Below are 18571 nucleotides of genomic sequence, written 5' to 3' on the forward strand. Positions count from 1 at the left end.
GGCCACACAATGCCCAGGTTTGACACCGTCCTCCATGTTATAAAGTGATGAAATCATCAAGGAAGTGCTCTGGCTGCGGGTGTTGTTCGCTCAGAGGACGCGGGCGACTGACAAATTAACTCCTCCTCCACCGCAAGCATTTCATTGAGCCTTCTCTCATCCACCCTTTAGTATTACATTTGTTTGGGGGTTGGTTACATTATGCACACAACGTAAATTGAAGGGATTCTCCCTCTTGACAGGATTAAGATATCAGGGATATTTAGTCTGCGTGACACGCTGCTCCCAATATAGGGATGCAGGATATAAATGTTTGCATGCACTCGCATTAAATAACCAAATACCTGCCCGGTGGTATCAAATAAATACAACAGCATAGATGAAATATTTTAACTATGTTGAAAATTAATAGAATAGAAAATACATCCAAATGGAAACATTCTTATCAAATAATGAGATAATAAATAACTTATGTTATGATGAGGCCGGCTTGACATTTACAGTATCAGTGTGCAACCTGGCCCCCTAGGTGTGGCTGGGGGTGATAAGGCCTCAGAGCTGCTCCAGTGAAAGAGGGGTGAAATAAGGGTCTTTTATGGGAAGGCAATACCTAGTTATCTATCTGCAGTATGACAGCGGATGTTTTGTACAGTGTGTGCGGGAACGTGTCATTGCTTGTAGGCTGGTTTAAGTTTCTTTTTCTGGATACCAAAGAGCGCACACCTGAGCTCACACACACCCACGCGAGCATGTTAGCTGGCAGCTAATTAGTATGCAGTCTGCCTCACCCCAAAAGCTAAATAATTAGAGGGCCAGTCTGTGAGATCATTGACCCTGCGTTAAATATTCATATGTTTAGACCTGCTCTGGGCTCAGCTGTGTCACAGTAGACCAGCCAGGCATGGACCACATATGGGAAGGCAGCCGTGCCTCTCTCACACACACACACACACACACACACACACACACACACACACACACACACACACACACACACACACACACACACACACACACACACACACACACACACACACACACACACACACACACACACACACACACACACACACACACACACACACACAACTATGCAGTCCTTTTACAGTACCACTTTAACACATGATCTAATACAGACTATGTTAGGGTGTCCTCTCTGATCATCACTCTACACTTTTGTTCTTTGTTGTAAAACATGGATTTAGCCAATGCATGTATTACCCATTTTTGACCTATTTGATTATCATGTATTTGAATTCCCCTAAAATGCATTGTGGAAAAAGGACACTCTCTTAATCTCATGTCCCTTTTGTTGTTTCTGACCCAAGGGGTTCGTCTGGACCGCGTGCGCGGGGGAAGACAGAAGTACAAGCGGAGGTTGGATGCAGAAAACAACCCCTACCTGGGCTTGACGCTGCCCCCTCCCACCAAAAAGCCTCGTGAGTACTGATCCATCACTTTCCCATTGTCTCCGTCCTGCACCTGCATGTAAATCTGATATTCTAGCCCAGTTTCAAGTTCCTGTTTCTGCCATGTTCGGGCAATTAAGGAATCATTGGTCATAAAAATAGGCCAGGTATATTTCCGTTCTGTTTTTTGATTAATCTCTGGAGTAGAGGATATTTAAGAACAGAGTGCTAGAGGACTCTTACATTTTCACATATACATTTTCATCCACTCGCATGCATTCTGCAGGGATAAGAGCTTATAGTGCCTTACATTTTACTTTTCACATTCAAGCTCCATCCATTAGTTTGCATAATGGGACAGAGAAAGAATCTGTGAAAGTGAGACCGCCATTCGACTGCCTGTTACATTTTCACAGATGTTTATCAGGGCAGTGCATCTTCATGCCTCGCTGAGCTTTACAGTAATACAACCTTTGACTTCTGCCTTGCTTTGACATCCCCCCCTCCTCTATCCTCAGTCACAAAGATAGTGTCTCACCTGTTGGTGGCGGAGCCAGAGAAGATCTATGCCATGCCTGACCCCACCATGCCGGAGAGCGACATCAAGGCTCTGACCACGCTGTGCGACCTGGCTGACCGTGAGCTGGTGGTCATCATCGGCTGGGCCAAGCACATCCCAGGTATAAAACAAATGATTTCTGCTTCCTTTTTATCTTATTTTCCCACTTTTAACTATCTCTGTATGAATAAACATGTTTACCCACACACGGAGATAATTAATGGCAGCAGCTCACACAGCCTCCGGGTGTGTGGAGGACGGAGCGGCTGCAAAACGGACAAAGCTGCGCAAGAAACAAATAAATAGAGTGCATCTAAAACCACTGCTTTGAACGGTGAGGGACACACACACACACACACACACACACACACACACACACACACACACACACACACCACACACACACACACACACACACACACACACACACACACACACACACACACACACACACACACACACACACACACACACAGCCAGCCAATGCATGTTGTAATCACCAGGGAGATTTATAACAAATTTGGGGACCTGCCCAACCAAACAAGACATGATATCGCACACACGCACACGGATGCACACAAGTGCAAGCACACACGCATTGAATTATTGATGGGCATAATCATGTTTCTTCCTTGCCCCATAGACATTCTGATAGACGAGGTGTTAGGTTATAAGAGGCCATTGAATTAAGGATACAGCACCTCACGTCAGCAGAGATTTTGCTTCCTTCGAGAGTTTTCCTCTGATTTTGACAGAGAACACATAGTTTAGCCGCTCTATTTTTTTTTTGCAACCGAGGCAGATTCTCCTTGATCTTGAGCTTGACCCCCATAACTCTATAACATTATAGCGCTGTAGGCATGGAGGGGTAACAAACTAAATGAATGTGTCCCTCAGGGGCACCTCCATAACCTCTTCTTCTCATCAGCATAACTTGGACAGGCACGGAGCTGTCAGCATGCAGGAAATGTGTGACATCACTACAGCACTGACACACACACGGTCTGCCTCACACATAAAAGTGTGTGGATTGAATCATATCAGTTAATTCAGCAGATACATTTAAATCCCAATTCATAGATTAAGACGGTTCATTTAGTTTCAGTGATGTGAAGTGGACTCCAGCTGACCTCGGGCAGGTTCATTTTGTACTGAAAAGGTATTAGAGATCTTCTCAGAAGGAGAGGTATTAATCAGGTACACATCTGATAGTAAGGAGATTAGAGATGGATATGCTGCCAGCCCATGGCCTCAGCCCCGGCCCCTTACACTTCTAAACTGTTTGGATCACTCCCGACGGGCCCTGCATGGTCAGCACACTGAGAGTTTAACAAGGAGCTTAGACAGGACTGGATCACAACTGACCCGATAACACACTCATCGTCATGACCAAAAACGTACACCAACGTCATAGACAAAGCACAGAAACATCAACATTCCTGTGCTGGCTGCGGAGTACAGACACTGCAGCATGGTGGCTTCACGCAGTAAGACACACATTGAGAGGGTCGTTTATATTATATTGTGGAAAAAAATACTACATTTTTCACAGGTTATTTGAGGCCAAGGTGTACTTAATATAGCGTCCACAGAAAAACGTGGTTGTACTTCATAATAATAGAAATACAATAAGTACTTTCACTCAGGTTTTAAAGTGCATATGAGGGCAGTCTATCTGGGATTTTTGAGTCACAGTGTTGAAGCTCTGCTAATCAGATTACACCAGCACATATTGTACAGAGGATAGATTCTGAATGGTAATGGGATTTGCCGCACAGATTGTTTCAGAGGATTTGTCAGTCCAACTGCGTCAATGATGATCATTTAACCCAAAACCTGACGCAGTAATCCTCAGTGTCTGAGCGGGCACCTGGGACAGGGCGTGCAGCACCTGGGAGATGGGAGATTTTAAGTAGATGATCTGCCTCTGTATAAATACATACAGCCAAATGAATTGTTATGTTGTCGTTTTTTTCAGATATATTTATTATCTTTTATTGAAAAATCAAAGGTATTTTTAGATAATAAAATATATATCTATTTGACTAAATAAAGACTTTAGCCGAGTGCTCGTCCTGTGTCCGTCCCTCTGGTGGCATCTGTATTAGGACAGTGGGTGTCCTCTGGCCATGAAATGGCTGGATAATTGAGTTGTACATGGCTGAACCTGATCAGAGACGGTTCACTGGTTGAGTGAGACTCCATGCACTAACACTCCACGCAACAACGGCACCCCAGGGCAGCCTACCATGCTCGGCTCCTACCACATCTCTCCCTCCCTCTGCTCCGGGACAAGAAAGGAACAAGAGGGGAAGAAAGTGCTGATTGCATTCTGATAGATTTTTGCAGCCTAAGGCAATGGAATTAAAAAGATTAACAGTTCATTATGAAGTAGACCACATTGATTAGGCCATTGACAGATGGGCCAATAACTAAAGTCCAAATGTAACAATTTAAATGTCGCGAAAATTGGCACTTACCTTCTCTCGATTGATTTTTAATTCCTTCTATTCTCAGGCTAACATTTGAAAAGGCGTTTGAAAAGTGGCATAATGTGGAGTAGAGTGGGCCTATTGAGTTTTAATTGGAGGGCAATCGGAGGATATCAAAGCGCCATCATTAGTGTAGATGGTATCTTTGCCTGACGGGGTCCAATGTCATCCCTGCTCTATTTAGCACACCATGAAAGGTCCATTGGCATACATGACGTGCTTTCAGGTTTTACAGGTTTTTAGTCTACGATTTCAGATGAAACAATCAATCCGATCAGGTGGACTTGTTATCTCAGTTCAATAAGGGAGATATTGAAAGGCTGGTGTCACATATCTAGAGTCTTTTCACCGGTCTGCCAGTGCCAGACTGCAGTCTTGCCCTCATTCTGAATCTGCCTTTGATTAATTGATAATCACTGCGGAGCTTTTGGACACTAGTGTCACTGCTCCAAATAGCCGCATGAAGCAGAGTCTAACACGGCTGTTGCCTGGGGGGGGGTAGGGTCATTAGGAGCAGTGTTAGGGGGATGCTGACAGATGGCTTGTTGCTCCTAAGGTGCTAACAACCTTTGACACACATAGCGGTCCACCCCCCCGGCCCCCTTCCATACCGTAAAGCGCCATTTCACTCCGTACCCGAGGTTTAGGGATGTATACTGACAGCTTCAGTACACGTGGACCTGTTTATCACCTTGACATTGTTGCCTTCTTCAGGAGTGACGGAATACCAGCTTGACCCCTCATGCCACCCCACATTGCTTCCCACCCGCAGTGGGAATGTCATGTGTTTATATGTAAAAACGGCCCTGCATTCTGATTATACAACAGGTACTGGTTGTTTGGTGCTTCCCAGGCCGCAGTGTTTTCAGTGGGGAATTCTCAGAAGGCTAAAGGGCGAAGCAAACATTGACTTTCTGCTGCTGCTGCTGCTGCTTTGCTCATACACAATAAAAACAAATGTTTGCACTGGCATGTACCCCTAACATGTAAAATATTAAAACAGCGTTTAAAGGCTTAACATTCATTCGATTCTCTTGAATGCTACTTTTAAAATAATAAGCATCTTCGTTGTGTGCATTTTTCGGTATTAGATTCAGACCAGATTAATCTAATGGAATTGTCTTGTTGGCATTGTTCTTTTCATTACTGGTGTTTTGGGAATATTCATCATCTGGCCTCTATTGGATTGCAGCTCATCAGCTCTGATTTGACAGACAGCCGCCTGGCGGGTTAGTTGTTAGCATGGAGGCAGCGATGTTAAAAAGGGATCGCGCCTCTTGTATGTTGTCGTGTTTGTGTCAGCTCAACCCTCCACCGTAATCACCCACCCACCCATCAGCCCACCCTACTCCAGCCCCCTCTGGGCTCCTGTTTTCTCTTTGCCATTAAATTGTGAAATCTACTTACTGTGTTGCCAGCCTGATCCCACTCAAGCTGCGTAATCTCCTTGTAATAGAGTGTGAATACTGCCCGGCAATAAATCAGCACCTCATCAGTGCACTTTATTAAATATAGACACCAACAGACAGCTCTTAGTATATTCAATTTACCCTCTGACGTAGGCTTCAACACAAGAGATAAAGATAGATTGAGCAATCAGGTGGATGCTGAGGCCTGAACCCCGGCAGGAGAGCGGGAGGAAGGCGGAAAAGCTGCGGGGAGATTGAGATGGGGGCGTTTTGGAGGCAGACAGGCAGTCAGGAGTCTGCAGGGCCAGGAAAGGGACATCTGCCAGGCAGGGTGGGGGAGGGATTTGTTTAGCTACTGTGACACATGAGCAGGTACATCCAGCATCCCAATTATGTGTGCGCACACAATGTCACCAAGTTGAATCTGCGTCAAATCTGAAACTGTAGAACTGTAGGTAAAATGTTCTACATAATGCTTTGTATGAAATCTTCTTTACTGGTGCCTTTAAGTGATTGTCTGCAGAGCGCCATCCCTCATTAAGCAATGTTGCTTGACGGCGGAGGAGATAAATTATGTGTAATTATAGCAATGATTAAAGCCTGATTCGTCCTGGTCTTTGGGGCTTAACAGAGATATGTAACGTCAGTGTTGGGCAGTGGGACCCTAGGGAGGGCTAAGGACCTCTCGGTTAGGGTCAGCAGGTCATGGGGTGAAGATTAAAACAAGGGGATTACTGTATTTAACGTTCTTCAACCTCATAACGTTCACAGGCTACTGGTCAAATCGCCCATTCCCCAGCTACTTACCACGGGATAATGGGCTGGTTATCACTCTGAAAGAAGGCAGATAGCGGACGCTCCTGAAAGTCAGGGCTCGAGCTGCTAAGAAAAAAAGACAAGATACATGTTCAGTCATCCACTTCTTTTTTTAGTGTGTATCGACATGATCTCTTCTGTATAAAAACAGCCTTTGAGTCATCAAATCAGTGTCCAGGGAGGCTCGCGGCAAGCTGAGCTGTTTGTGTTGTACATGTGGCTGGACTGCAGGTCAAATTATTTATGTCAAGCACAGCAATTTACTACCAAGCTGCTATTGATTGGGTTCTCCTGACGCTGTCATGTAAATTCAAGAAGAATCATGGTTGGCAGTCACACACACAACACACACACACACAGATCCTCACACCAGCCTGCACACACACATCATTATAAAGCTGCTCAAAATTGCCCCTCAATCCTGCATTGGTGACACATCGTACACCGTACACTCTGCCACATCAGATGAATCTATAACAATCAAAAGGTGCATACATTTTCTCTTTGTCCTCTTTTTTTTTAAAACACTTTTATATCGAATGAGCTTATGGCAGCATGATCATTCAGCTCAGAGTTTTGAGGTTTGATAAAAAAAAGCTGTGCTGGACCTCTGGGGCCCTGTTAGGGGCAGTTTGACTCCGACTGGAGCCCAGAGAGCACTTGACTTGGCTGAGGTGAGCTTGCCGCTGGGCAGAAGTCTTCAGGGCCTGCTTGTCCTTCTGATAGCTCGCCATGATAGATCAGCTGCTGCTCAGAATGACTCCCATTCTATCTTCCTCTTCCTCTCCCTCTCATGCCCGGTCCTTTTCGCCGCCTGCTGCTGCTGCTTTCTTTCCCTCTCCCTTATCTCCCTCCTCTCTGGCCCATATCTTCTCCTCTCTTTTATCCTCCATTTCTCTCACCATTTTTTCCCCTTCCTTTTCTCTCCCTCCCTCTTTCTGCTCTGTTGTCTGATTGAGGGTGAGTTACGAGGGGGCTGCAGCTGGAGGGGGCCACCGTGGCTCGTAATTACATCTCTTTTTATTACCCGCGCTAATGGCCCTCGGGGAGAGGGAAACAATAATAAATTAATAGAATATGAACTCCAGCTCAACAGAAATCTACAGCATTTCATTTTGGACCGTCCTGTGCTCTGGCAGATGAAACGGTGCTCAGATTAATCTCTGCGGGGGGGTTTCAAGCAGCCGTCTGCGGGTTTGGGCTGCCCCCTCCCGCCCGCAGCAGAGTGCTTTTGGGGAGATAAAGGGAGAGGTGATGGTTTTGGCTTGTTGGTCTTTAGCGGGCTTGTTTCAGCCTTTGAGCTATGATTGATGGAGTTAGTGGTCATGTGGGCTGCTTTGTAGTGTAGTTTCTTTTGCCTACATTTATATTTGTCCCCTTTTTGTAGATTGAGCTGACTTCCAGCCGTGGCCATGCAGGATAAAATGTGTCACATCTAACCATTTTGAAAGTGAAAATCCATTTGACGCATATGATCGCTATATGAGCAGGGTGCTTAAGTCAAAGTGAACAAAGAAAAGCGCTGCATGGTCATTATCTCTGTATACCTGCCAAAAAGATTTCCAGACAGAAATCTGCGGGAGCACTCAGCAGTGGAGTGGAAAAGGCCCTTCAAGCGCGCAGACAGGCCTCTCTGATTTGGTCAATATTGTGTCATGTTTGGTCAAACCCCGCCAAGGCAGTGGGCTGGAAATGAAGATGTAAATATTGATATTTCATTAGAGGAAATCACCCACTCCGACGGCACTTAACCGGGCCACCTTCAGAGTGCGGCGGCCGGAGCGCCGTGTGACCTGCGGAGTCGGGAAGTCACTTCATTACTCGATTAAATTGAGTGGAAAAAGGCGAGGCAACGACACAAGATCCCATTTGGAGCGATAATTTAGGCTCTGAAGAGAGGGGATGGAGCAGGGGGAAAACACCACCTCTCCATCTCACAACACTGGATTAAATTCAAGGACTTTTAGCGTCAAAGGTAATTGCAGGCTGCTGGGCTGCATGTGTGCATGTGGCTGAGAGGTGTCTGCTGTATCAGAACAACTCTAAAGCCTCTCCGACAAACCCTGAACAAGGCCTTCACACGGGCTGTCACATTGGGAGCAGCGCTTTAGTTCCGCTTCAGCCCTCCTTGGCATTAAAAGGCTCGACAAAGCCTCGTCTGTGATTGTGATGCCAACCTGATGCGGCAATCAAGACCACGTCCACGCTTGCATGACAATCTCCCTCCGGCCAGTCCACCGTCTGTACAACTTAATGGCTACGTATGCAGACAAGGAAATAACACAACAAAAGATTGTAAGAGGCAGACCGGATACGTGTAATGGCACAGGCCTTTTCAAAATATGGCTTATTGCCTCCGACGATAATAGCCGAGTGTTTTGAGTGCTTTCGGCAGTTTGCTTTGTTGGGTCTAATTTGGGCTCTTCAGACCTCTGACCAGAGCGGTCAGGCAGCAGCACCTTTCTGTTAGCACTCTATTCTACTGACTATTGATTCCCCTTCAAAATGTGAAGGCCCTCACATTCTGATCACAATCTGTTAATTAATGTATCCTCCAGCTCTTCCCCTGCAGTGGTCATCACCACGATAAGGGAAATTGAACACTCAGGTACTACTCTCCCTGGCTCTTCTTTTCTCTCCACCTGTCTCTTTCTCTCTTCCCGTCCCGTTTCTTTTTCTCTCACGCTTCCTCATCGTGTGTGTGTGTGTGTGTGTGTGTGTGTGTGTGTGTGTGTGTGTGTGTGTGTGTGTGTGTGTGTGTGTGTGTGTGTGTGTGTGTGTGTGTGTGTGTGTGTGTGTGTGTGTGTGTGTGTGTGTGTGTGTGTGTGTGTGTGTGTGTGTGTGTGTGTGTGTGTGTGTGTGTGTGTGTGTGTGTGTGTGTGTGTGTGTGTGTGTGTGTGTGTGTGTGTGTGTGTGTGTGTGTGTGTGTGTGTGTGTGTGTGTCCTGGCAGCAGCAGATACACATCAGGCTGGTGGCTGCACCCCCAGTGAGATCATTTATATTTAAGAGAAAACTTGGGGAATAGGTGCGGTGAAGCCCTGGTCAATACTGTAATCTATCGCCTCTTAATCACACTGGCAGGTAGCGTGGCAACAGCAACTTGTAAAAGCAATCATATTAATCAGGGGCGGAGCTGAAGAGCCTAATATGCTGTCAGAATGAGCCGCCTGCAGGCAGGAGGTGCAGGAGGAGGGGAGAGGGGAGATGGAGGGGAGAGAGTGCAGGGTTTATTGACAGCTGAAGGGAAGTACGAAGGAAAAAGGGATGAGATGGTTATCTGGCTATCTGCTCCTCACTCTCGCTTCCTTTCTCTTTTTGCCTTCACCCGTTTTAATTTGTTTGAGTTTCTCACAGCTCATCTTTCGGGGATCTAGCCGTTGTATTTAATGTTCTATTCTGAGCATATGTAGAGGTGTTGAAGGGGAAATGACAGTGGTTTGATGCGGCCGAGCCAATTTCAGCTCATCCAGCTGCCGTTGGAGAATGAGGCTCTGGGTTTAAAGTAGGTCTTCAGGTCGGGCTTGAACCATGCGACCCCTGTGCTCTGGGTATGTGTGTGTACTTCTACGCGTATGGATTTATGTGCATACGTATGGGTGTCATGATCCGCGGGTGCACATGTGTCAGTTTTGTTTTCCTCGTTGACACAAGTTTGTGTGTCTGTCCCCCTCGACACCTCCTCCTGCGACACAGTGCATGTCATGTCCTCAACCCCTCCAATGAGAATGTGTCTCAGTGCTAATCCCCCACACACCAATAGAGGTGTGACAGGATACAAGGGGTAACCACCTGGCTTTGTGTCTCCTGGACCTTTGCACCGATTTACTGTCCTCACTTACAGTAAAGCCCTCTCAAGTGCTCTGACACCGGCTTCAAAGAGGACCTTCCACCGTGCATTTAAAATTAAACACCGCTCGCTAACATGTGCCTCGCCATGTACTCCAAGCTACCAGGGCTTGACAAGTCGTGTCTGGTTTACTGATCAAGTGTCAACTTTGAAATACTTTCTTCCAACTCTCGACTTGTATTTCCCATGATGTCCTCCTGTCCCTCACACAGTGTCCTTCTCCGTCCCTCCAGGCTTCTCCTCCCTCTCTCTGGGAGACCAGATGAGTTTGCTGCAGAGCGCCTGGATGGAGATCCTCATCCTCAGCATCGTGTTCCGCTCGCTGCCGTACGAGGACGAGCTGGTGTACGCGGAGGACTACATCATGGACGAGGAGCACTCGCGGCTGACGGGGCTGCTCGACCTCTACGTCTCCATCCTGCAGCTCGTGCGCAAATACAAGAAGCTCAAAGTGGAGAAGGAGGAGTTTGTCACCCTCAAGGCAATCGCTCTCGCCAACTCAGGTGAGGGGCCTTCTGCGCGCACCCACTTAGGCGTCAGGATTCTTCTTTGAATTAAAACTACATTTGAAACAAGCATTACCAAAATGAGTGGGTGATCTTAATACAAATAGGTATTATTTGTTCAATTTCATTTATAAAGCACTTGCATTATAACAATTATTATTTCAAAGCATGATAGTAAATCATAATAAAAAAATAATTGTTTTAAAATAGGAAATCATCTTACAACCATATGCTCTATATAAATAAATGTGATTATAATGTATAACATTCATGATTTAAAATTACTTTTAGAGGATTAACATCATTTTGTTTTTAAAATATCTTATTATTCCTGCTTGATTTTTTAAAATCACATTGCAAAAGCATTATTGCCTTAGGTTGAATATAACACAAAACTGGGGAAGATTACAATGTTGTAGATTTTCTTTATCTGAAAATAAAGATAAATGCAAATAAATAAATGAAAACGCTTACTCTGAAATAACAGTATAATTAATATGCATGTGTATCATTTTCTAATCGATATCTAATAATAACTTAATAACATCTAGCCACATGCATTCACATTTTTCCTGACTGGACCTTTGAGTAAGGCACACTCAGTGTAATATCCAGGAACGCTAAAGTATTGTCTGACACAGATTCAGAAAAGGCATTTCTTAGTTTTTCAGGAGTTTTTCAGGGTAACCTTTAGTTTAGAGCATGAGATGGAGAGATGGAGAGCAGATAAGGGTATTGTACGGGAAAGAGGGATGGAGAAGGGATTTTTTTTTTAATTGAACACCCTCCATGTCGTGGTATTTCTCGAGCACTCCCTCGCCCCTCTCTTTTTCTATCTCCATAACAGTAGCTGCAGGGCACAGCAGCCACGGGAGATACATTTAGCATTTCATTAGGAGCACAGGGGCTGTCAATAAAATGTGTTAAGTCGAATGGAATGAGTATCAGGCAGTGATGGGTCTCGTTTGTTCGAATGCGAGGACGGCACAGCGCTATTGACAGGCTCCTTTTGAGGAGGCAGGACCTGTCCCGCTCTGATCAATGCACGCTCGGTCACTGGGCCGCTTCCCCTTGTTTTGTCCGGGGCAGAAAAATGAAAATGCTGATGGTGAGCCTTTGCTTTCAGACAACAGAGCTTTAGTGGGGAGGTGGGGTGTGCGAGAGAGGAGAGATGGGGGTCGAGGAGGGGGTCGAGGAGGAGGAGGAGGAGGAGGAGGAGGAGGAGGAGGAGGAGGAGGGTGTCCCGAATGTTAGAACAAGGTCTCTGGGAAATCGCTCTCCCGGGAGCCCCCCTGCTCTGACAGCTGTGAAAATTCATAGCGATTGATTTTGTAATTAGCAGTTTATCAATCGGATCGACGTGGGCTCACTGATGGATTGCGAGGAAATTGTTTCTTCAAAGTTGTTTGTTTTTTAAAGTCTGCCCCTCCTCCAAGGCATGTCTCCTGCCCTCCTTTCCTGCCCATCTGTTGAGATGTCTCTATCACTCTTTTTATTTTCTCCTTTTTATTTCCCCCTCGCTGCAAAACATTCAATTATAATAGGTTCAAATCAGGTTTATTGCTCAAACGAGTGTGTGCGTGTGGAAAATAGAGGAGTTTGATTTGTAAAAAATGCAGCTTGTTAGGTTGTGAATCCAGCCTCTGTGACAGGAACAAGAGATAATTATGTCACACCACATCCTCATCGGAGATTTTTTTTTTCTATTTTGCCTTTTGTTCTTCCAGCTTCCCCCCGCCCTCCCCTCCCCTCCCGCATTCACTTTACAAAACGACCTACTTCATTTTACCACTGTGGATTTGAAAACTGTCAGGGTGAGAAATGTCTCAAGGTCTTGGGAATACAGTTGTTCCAGTCAATGAATTTGGGGCGAAGTCTGAAATCTGTTTTGCCTTTTTATTGTCCCGTGTGGTAAAATATGCACCGCCAAGGTGAGACGAGTCAGGCAGCCAATGACATGCCGCCACCGGAGTGCCAGACACCGGTTAACCAGTGAGAGAAAGTGCGACCCCTGACTGTCCCTGAGAGAGGCTGCGAGATGGAAAGACAAAGGCGAGAATGAGAGGAGAGCTGTAACATGATGTACAGTAGGATCAGTAAAAAACAGTGGCAGTGTAGCGAAACGTTATAGGAGCAAAGAACACCGGAGAGAAGCCAGACTGAAACTGTAGACCGCTCTAAAACTGGCCTCGAGGTGAGGGGGTTCTGGGCCTGTCTAAATATCAGAGGCACAGTCTTTGTTCAGTAGAAGCTAGACATAATATAGACAAATAATAAAGAAGCATCTACAGGGAAACCAATATTTGCAATTTCTTCAGTGCTATATTTAGATGGCTGGTTTTGTTCTTGCATCTAGCTGCGAAACAAACCCATTAGTATTTGTTTTCCCTCTACTCTGATGGTCCGAAAGTCCTTTGAGGGAAAGGAAAGGAAATTAATTGAAAGGAAGTGTTGCATTCATCGCACGCTTGTTTATAGCGTCCAATTCTCTAATGGAGCCCCTTTCTTTTCCTTGTTGTTTTTTGTCCGTAAACAATCTGTCCTTTGGAACAGTGAGGTGTTTAATGTGTACTCGCTCAGAACAGATTGGGTGCTATTCATGCCATTGTTACTGCAGGATAACATTGATTTTCAGTCTCGCTGGTCAAGGGCCGTATGAATATCCCACCCAGTCCTCCCAAGACTAAATAAAGAAATAAAGCAGATGTTGTTAAATTCTTTTTTATGATCTATTCTTTATCTTGTCACGGTGTGAGTTATACTGATAATGTGTTCCCTACCTTACTGCTTCGGACAGAGCAGTAAAGATCAATCATGAGATTTAATTTTTAGAAAAATCCATTTACTATCATTCTTGTTATATTACCAGTGTCTCCAAGTGCAAACAACACTACAAGTTACTTTTCTCCTCTTGTCAAATTTCAAAAAATGCCATCAATCTTCATGCTCCTTTCTCTTCTTGTCCCGTCAGACTCCATGCACATAGAGGACATGGAGGCGGTGCAGAAGCTGCAGGACGCCCTGCACGAGGCCCTGCAGGACTACGAGGGAGCCCAGCACCCGGAGGACCCTCGGCGGGCCGGCAAACTGCTCATGACCCTCCCTCTGCTGCGGCAGACGGCCACCAAGGCGGTGCAGCACTTTTACAGCATCAAGGTGCAGGGGAAGGTGCCCATGCACAAACTGTTCCTGGAGATGCTGGAGGCCAAGGTCTGATCGGAGGCCAAGGTCTGATCGGAGGGAGGCTGGTGGGCCACGGCGACAGCAGAGGGCTGCGTTAGCGATACAGAAAGTGACTTGAACCAAGGCTGAGGGTCCCCAGGAGAAGGAGACCCACACTGACTGTGCTCAGCAGCAGAGAGACTGACCTTCTCTCATCCCTCCCCCTGGAACCCTGGGACACTAAAGAAAAAAATGCAAAACTTGGTTATTAGTATAAATATAAAAATGATGCAGATTAATTTAAAATATATAAGAAATACTATGTACAGTAATACTTTTTGTTGGTTTTCGTTAATTGTCAGTGGTCATACTGTATATGATGAAGGACCCCTCTGCCCCTCAGAATCTTCAGAAAAAGTAGTTGCCAGTTCTTGAGAACAAGAACGTTTTCTTTCCGGAGAACTAAAAGTTCCTTAAGTTGATCTGAAGACAGCGGAGGCGTCAACAACCATAAACAGACTCACTTGTCTCAGTTGTGATTTTCTTTCCTGGACTTGACCAGGACGTGTATATATTTATTAATGGAAGACTGAGTGTACAGTTTAAAGTCTGGTGAACTTGGTGGCCATTCTCTCTAGTTCTCCTGGGATTAAAAAAAAGAATGAAAATGGTTACCTAAATGTGAACTCTTATCAGTTTAAATGTCCTTGGATATACCTCTCCAGAGCCGAGTGATCCGTGTGGATCTGTCTCATACTGGAAGACTTGCTGGTCCCATGTTTAACCTAACTAGCATAGGCAGGTACAATTAGTCGTCTTATTCTGTATTAACTCAGCAATAAAGGGAGCTGTGGAGAAGTCAGGCTTAACCTCCTATCTTTCATGTGTTCACGTGCTTTTCAATGCTGCTGTTCCTATACCATGCCTGTGTATCTCAGTCCCACCAGTGGGACACCCCGCTGCACACTAGTGTTCCTCCTACCCTTGTAGCGGCTTGTGTCACGTAACCCATTGAACCCCAAATTTGGTCATTGTTTAAGCCCATGGAAATTGCCACTTGGCATGCAAATAGATGACCTGATTCGGGCTAGGTGAAAGATGATCAGCGTGTTTGGTGTGGCAGTATCAAAGGATTTATGCCGAGTGGCAGAAGTCCAGGAGATTCCTTGTTCAAACAATCAGAGGCCCATATGTCAACCGCTCTATTTTGGGCCCCTTTAAGCCCGTGGCAGAGTCATCCCACACACAAGGAGCAAGGTGCCCAGCATCTGTTCTCACCATTTTAGACACCTCTCGTCTTTTAATACCTGTGCCAGCATTTATAGAGCTCCGACCAAACAGAGGTAAATGGCAGGTGCAGAGCGGGAGTGGTGGCACTTCACACTGGGTTTATTTTTAACCCCAGCGGGAGGTTGCTGTCTGCGCGGCCGTACTGTAGACACACTTCTTCTTGACCTCATGTTGACACACCAGCCAGTGCAGAGTAACACTCCTCCACCCGGCCAAGAGGCAGGCAGGCATCTGCGAGGAGACGTCTGGATGCCTGAGCACGCACATGGGAATAGCTATGCAAGAAAACAAAGTGTCAGCACGCTCCTAAGGGTAACAGCAACCCAACAGTGTGTCAGTACAAGGTGTGAGATCTGGGCCTCCCTTCTCCCTGTGTTTAGTCCGTTCCACTGGGTGTGAGTAATGCTGGAGTCCAGTCCAGCAGGGCCATGCCTCTCGTCTCAATATGAGAGAGAAGGTGCTGGAGGTGAATGCTTATACTACTGAAGGATTTTATGTGATAAATTGTGGCACCGTCACAATAATATGATACTGTGATCAAAGGAATGCCTGACATTGCAGTAGGGTAGAGTTGCCGCCATGCTTGCGATATCAATGGCCAGCACTGATCTAGTGGCCGGCATGCCTTTTATATAGCAGCCTGATTGGCCACGTAATGCAGGAAGAAGACCCACTCCAGCACCCAATCACCCCAACTTGAACCAGCTGCCGTCCAGCTCAAAAGCTCCACAGTAGAGGGTGGCAATATAACCTGATGTTACTGTTGTGCAATGCAACGGGGACCAATTCTGACTGGAACCATGCTAAAAGCTACAAGCATGCTTTTACTTGGACTTGGCAGAATCTGTTGCTTATTAAGTGACATTCTAAATCCCTCAGATCAGAAACATGTAAACTGTACAGCAGAAGAACTATATTTGATTTGCTCCACTGATAAAATACTTTTGTGCTTGTTTCAATAAAAGTGCAATATAAATGAAAACTTTTGCAGAAAATCTTTACAACTAGAATTTTGTAGTGGCCCAAGATGATCAGCCAAAAGAATAATTTTAACGGGAGTTCTCTCATCTCCCTTTCTTTCTTTTTACCTTGCAATATGGCACTGTGTTAAGTAAAAAAAGAACATGTCTTACATTACAAACTGTGTCTAAGTGTGTAAATATATCAGCGTCAGTACAGTAGGTTGCCGAAATACCATTGAAAATAAAGTATGCAGCGCTCTGCTGACTACTACCTCATTATCATATTGTCAATATTTCTCTGATTCAACACTCACACGTCTGTGACATAACTGAGCCACCCATGTTTCCATCCAAAACCTGTTCCCCTCAGTGCTCCTGCCAAAATATTTGTAATGTATTTACTGATCTTCTTTTCCCACTCATTCTTAATAGATCTGTTTGTAAAGGTAAAGCATGCTTCACGTTGACCACACAACTTGGCCATCAGTGGGTTGGACACCCATGTTGGCTACTAAGCGGGTATGTGTTTTTATGTGTCAGAATTGGTCCCTTGATGACAAATTGCAGACAGGGGCAGGGGACTGATTTCCTGCTTCTGTGCTTTGAGTATTTATGGTGTGAAATATATCATTTGGCAATGATGTACATTGATATCTCTGATCGTTGAATCACCAATATCTGTGTAACTTTTACGTTTTGATTTTCAAAAAGGTAAAGGATAAATGAATTAAATACTACCTGAACTCTGTGATTTTTTTTGTGTTTGGACTTAAAAACAAGTTTTAAAGCCAGCTACTCAAATGAAAAGTTATTTCAAACAGATTCAACCAGTACAAGCAAACAATGTTTAAGCTAACAGTAGATACAAGCAATGTTTCAAATGCTAATTAGCACATAAGGCTGATGGGAAGGGCATTCGTTTTGAAAGTATTTGGTCACCAACCAAAGAATTGAACACGTTGTTTACATGTTTACATGATGAGAGTGCTAGAAGGAAGTTTAAGGAAGCTTTTTGTTATTACAGAATGAATGTCTGTAGCAAACCAAATGTCCTGGCAATTCATCAAAAATGATTTAGACATAAAAAAAACACAAAATGTCAACTTCATAGTGGCAGTGGAGAAAGTCAGAGGATCACCAAAGTCCTTTGGATAAATCATCTGGTAACCATGAATGTCTACAAAACATATCCTTTACATTTATTTCAACTGATAAGTGAACATTTTACCTGCTTATGGAGCTCCAGGAAAAGGCAAGGATCACCATTCACGCCATTTTGACACATTGTCTGGGTACCATGTACAACATTTCAAGGAAATCCATCTTATTGCTTTTGAGATATTCCATTCTGGACCAGAGTGATGGACCGACAGCTGAATACATCTATATTATCATCTCTTGGCATTACATTATTTACCGTATAAGTAAATAGGAGAACGTTTACTAAAACTACGAGCAACCTTTACTCTAACCCTTCCCTCGGCTTAGCATATTTATGTACCCATTGTACTATGGCCATTCCCACACACACACAACACAGGGAGTTTAGCAATGAGAAAGAACAAAGAGCAGACCAGTGCTCCCAACAGACCCCAGATGGGTGGTAGTAAGCTAGGCACACCAGTGGAAGATTCACGCAGGCCTCCAACCATCCAACCATCCAGCCCCCCCCCAGCTACTGCAGGTCCAGGAGCTGTTGAAAATGGATCCGTCACAGGAAACAGGCAGACAGACACGCTGGTGGAGGTGGGGGAGAAGCGAGGGGCTGTAGCTCCATTATTTCAGGAAGCTGATATTCCAGGGAGTTAAAGTATTCCCTTCTCTATATAATTATAAGAACCAATTTCCCTTTTTGAAATAATGTCTTGCTAACCAATTAATTGTAATAATCCTCTTTGTGGAAACAATGGCATCACAAGACAAGATGACTGGAGGATGAAAAGGGGAGGGGAAAGGGGAGGAAAAAAGAGGTCCCACACAAATAACATGTAGAGCCCGGTCTGTGTTTTTAAAAGTAAAGGGCGACTCGTTTTCCATTCAAATCCTCCATTTGGACCCGATATTGCCATCAATACGTTTCCCACAGATACAGTAGCAAGGCAATCATTTACCTCCATT

General features: G+C 45.0%; 1 protein-coding gene across 7 annotated transcripts in view; it reads left to right on the top strand.

Moving 5' to 3' along the window:
• Positions 1-17117, top strand: part of esrrb (estrogen-related receptor beta) — a 45165-nt gene extending 28048 nt beyond the window's left edge. For all 7 annotated transcript variants that reach the window (XM_034112160.1, XM_034112159.1, XM_034112161.1 and 4 more), the window contains 4 exons: positions 1329-1439; positions 1928-2089; positions 10767-11036; positions 14011-17117. In XM_034112160.1, the coding sequence (XP_033968051.1) occupies positions 1329-1439; positions 1928-2089; positions 10767-11036; positions 14011-14255 (788 nt within the window). In that variant the 3' untranslated portion in view covers positions 14256-17117. The remainder of the gene's footprint in view (positions 1-1328; positions 1440-1927; positions 2090-10766; positions 11037-14010) is intronic.
• The last annotated feature ends 1454 nt before the right edge of the window (positions 17118-18571 follow it).

This window comes from Pseudochaenichthys georgianus, chromosome 22 (genome assembly GCF_902827115.2).
Source record: "Pseudochaenichthys georgianus chromosome 22, fPseGeo1.2, whole genome shotgun sequence".
NCBI lineage: Eukaryota > Metazoa > Chordata > Actinopteri > Perciformes > Channichthyidae > Pseudochaenichthys > Pseudochaenichthys georgianus.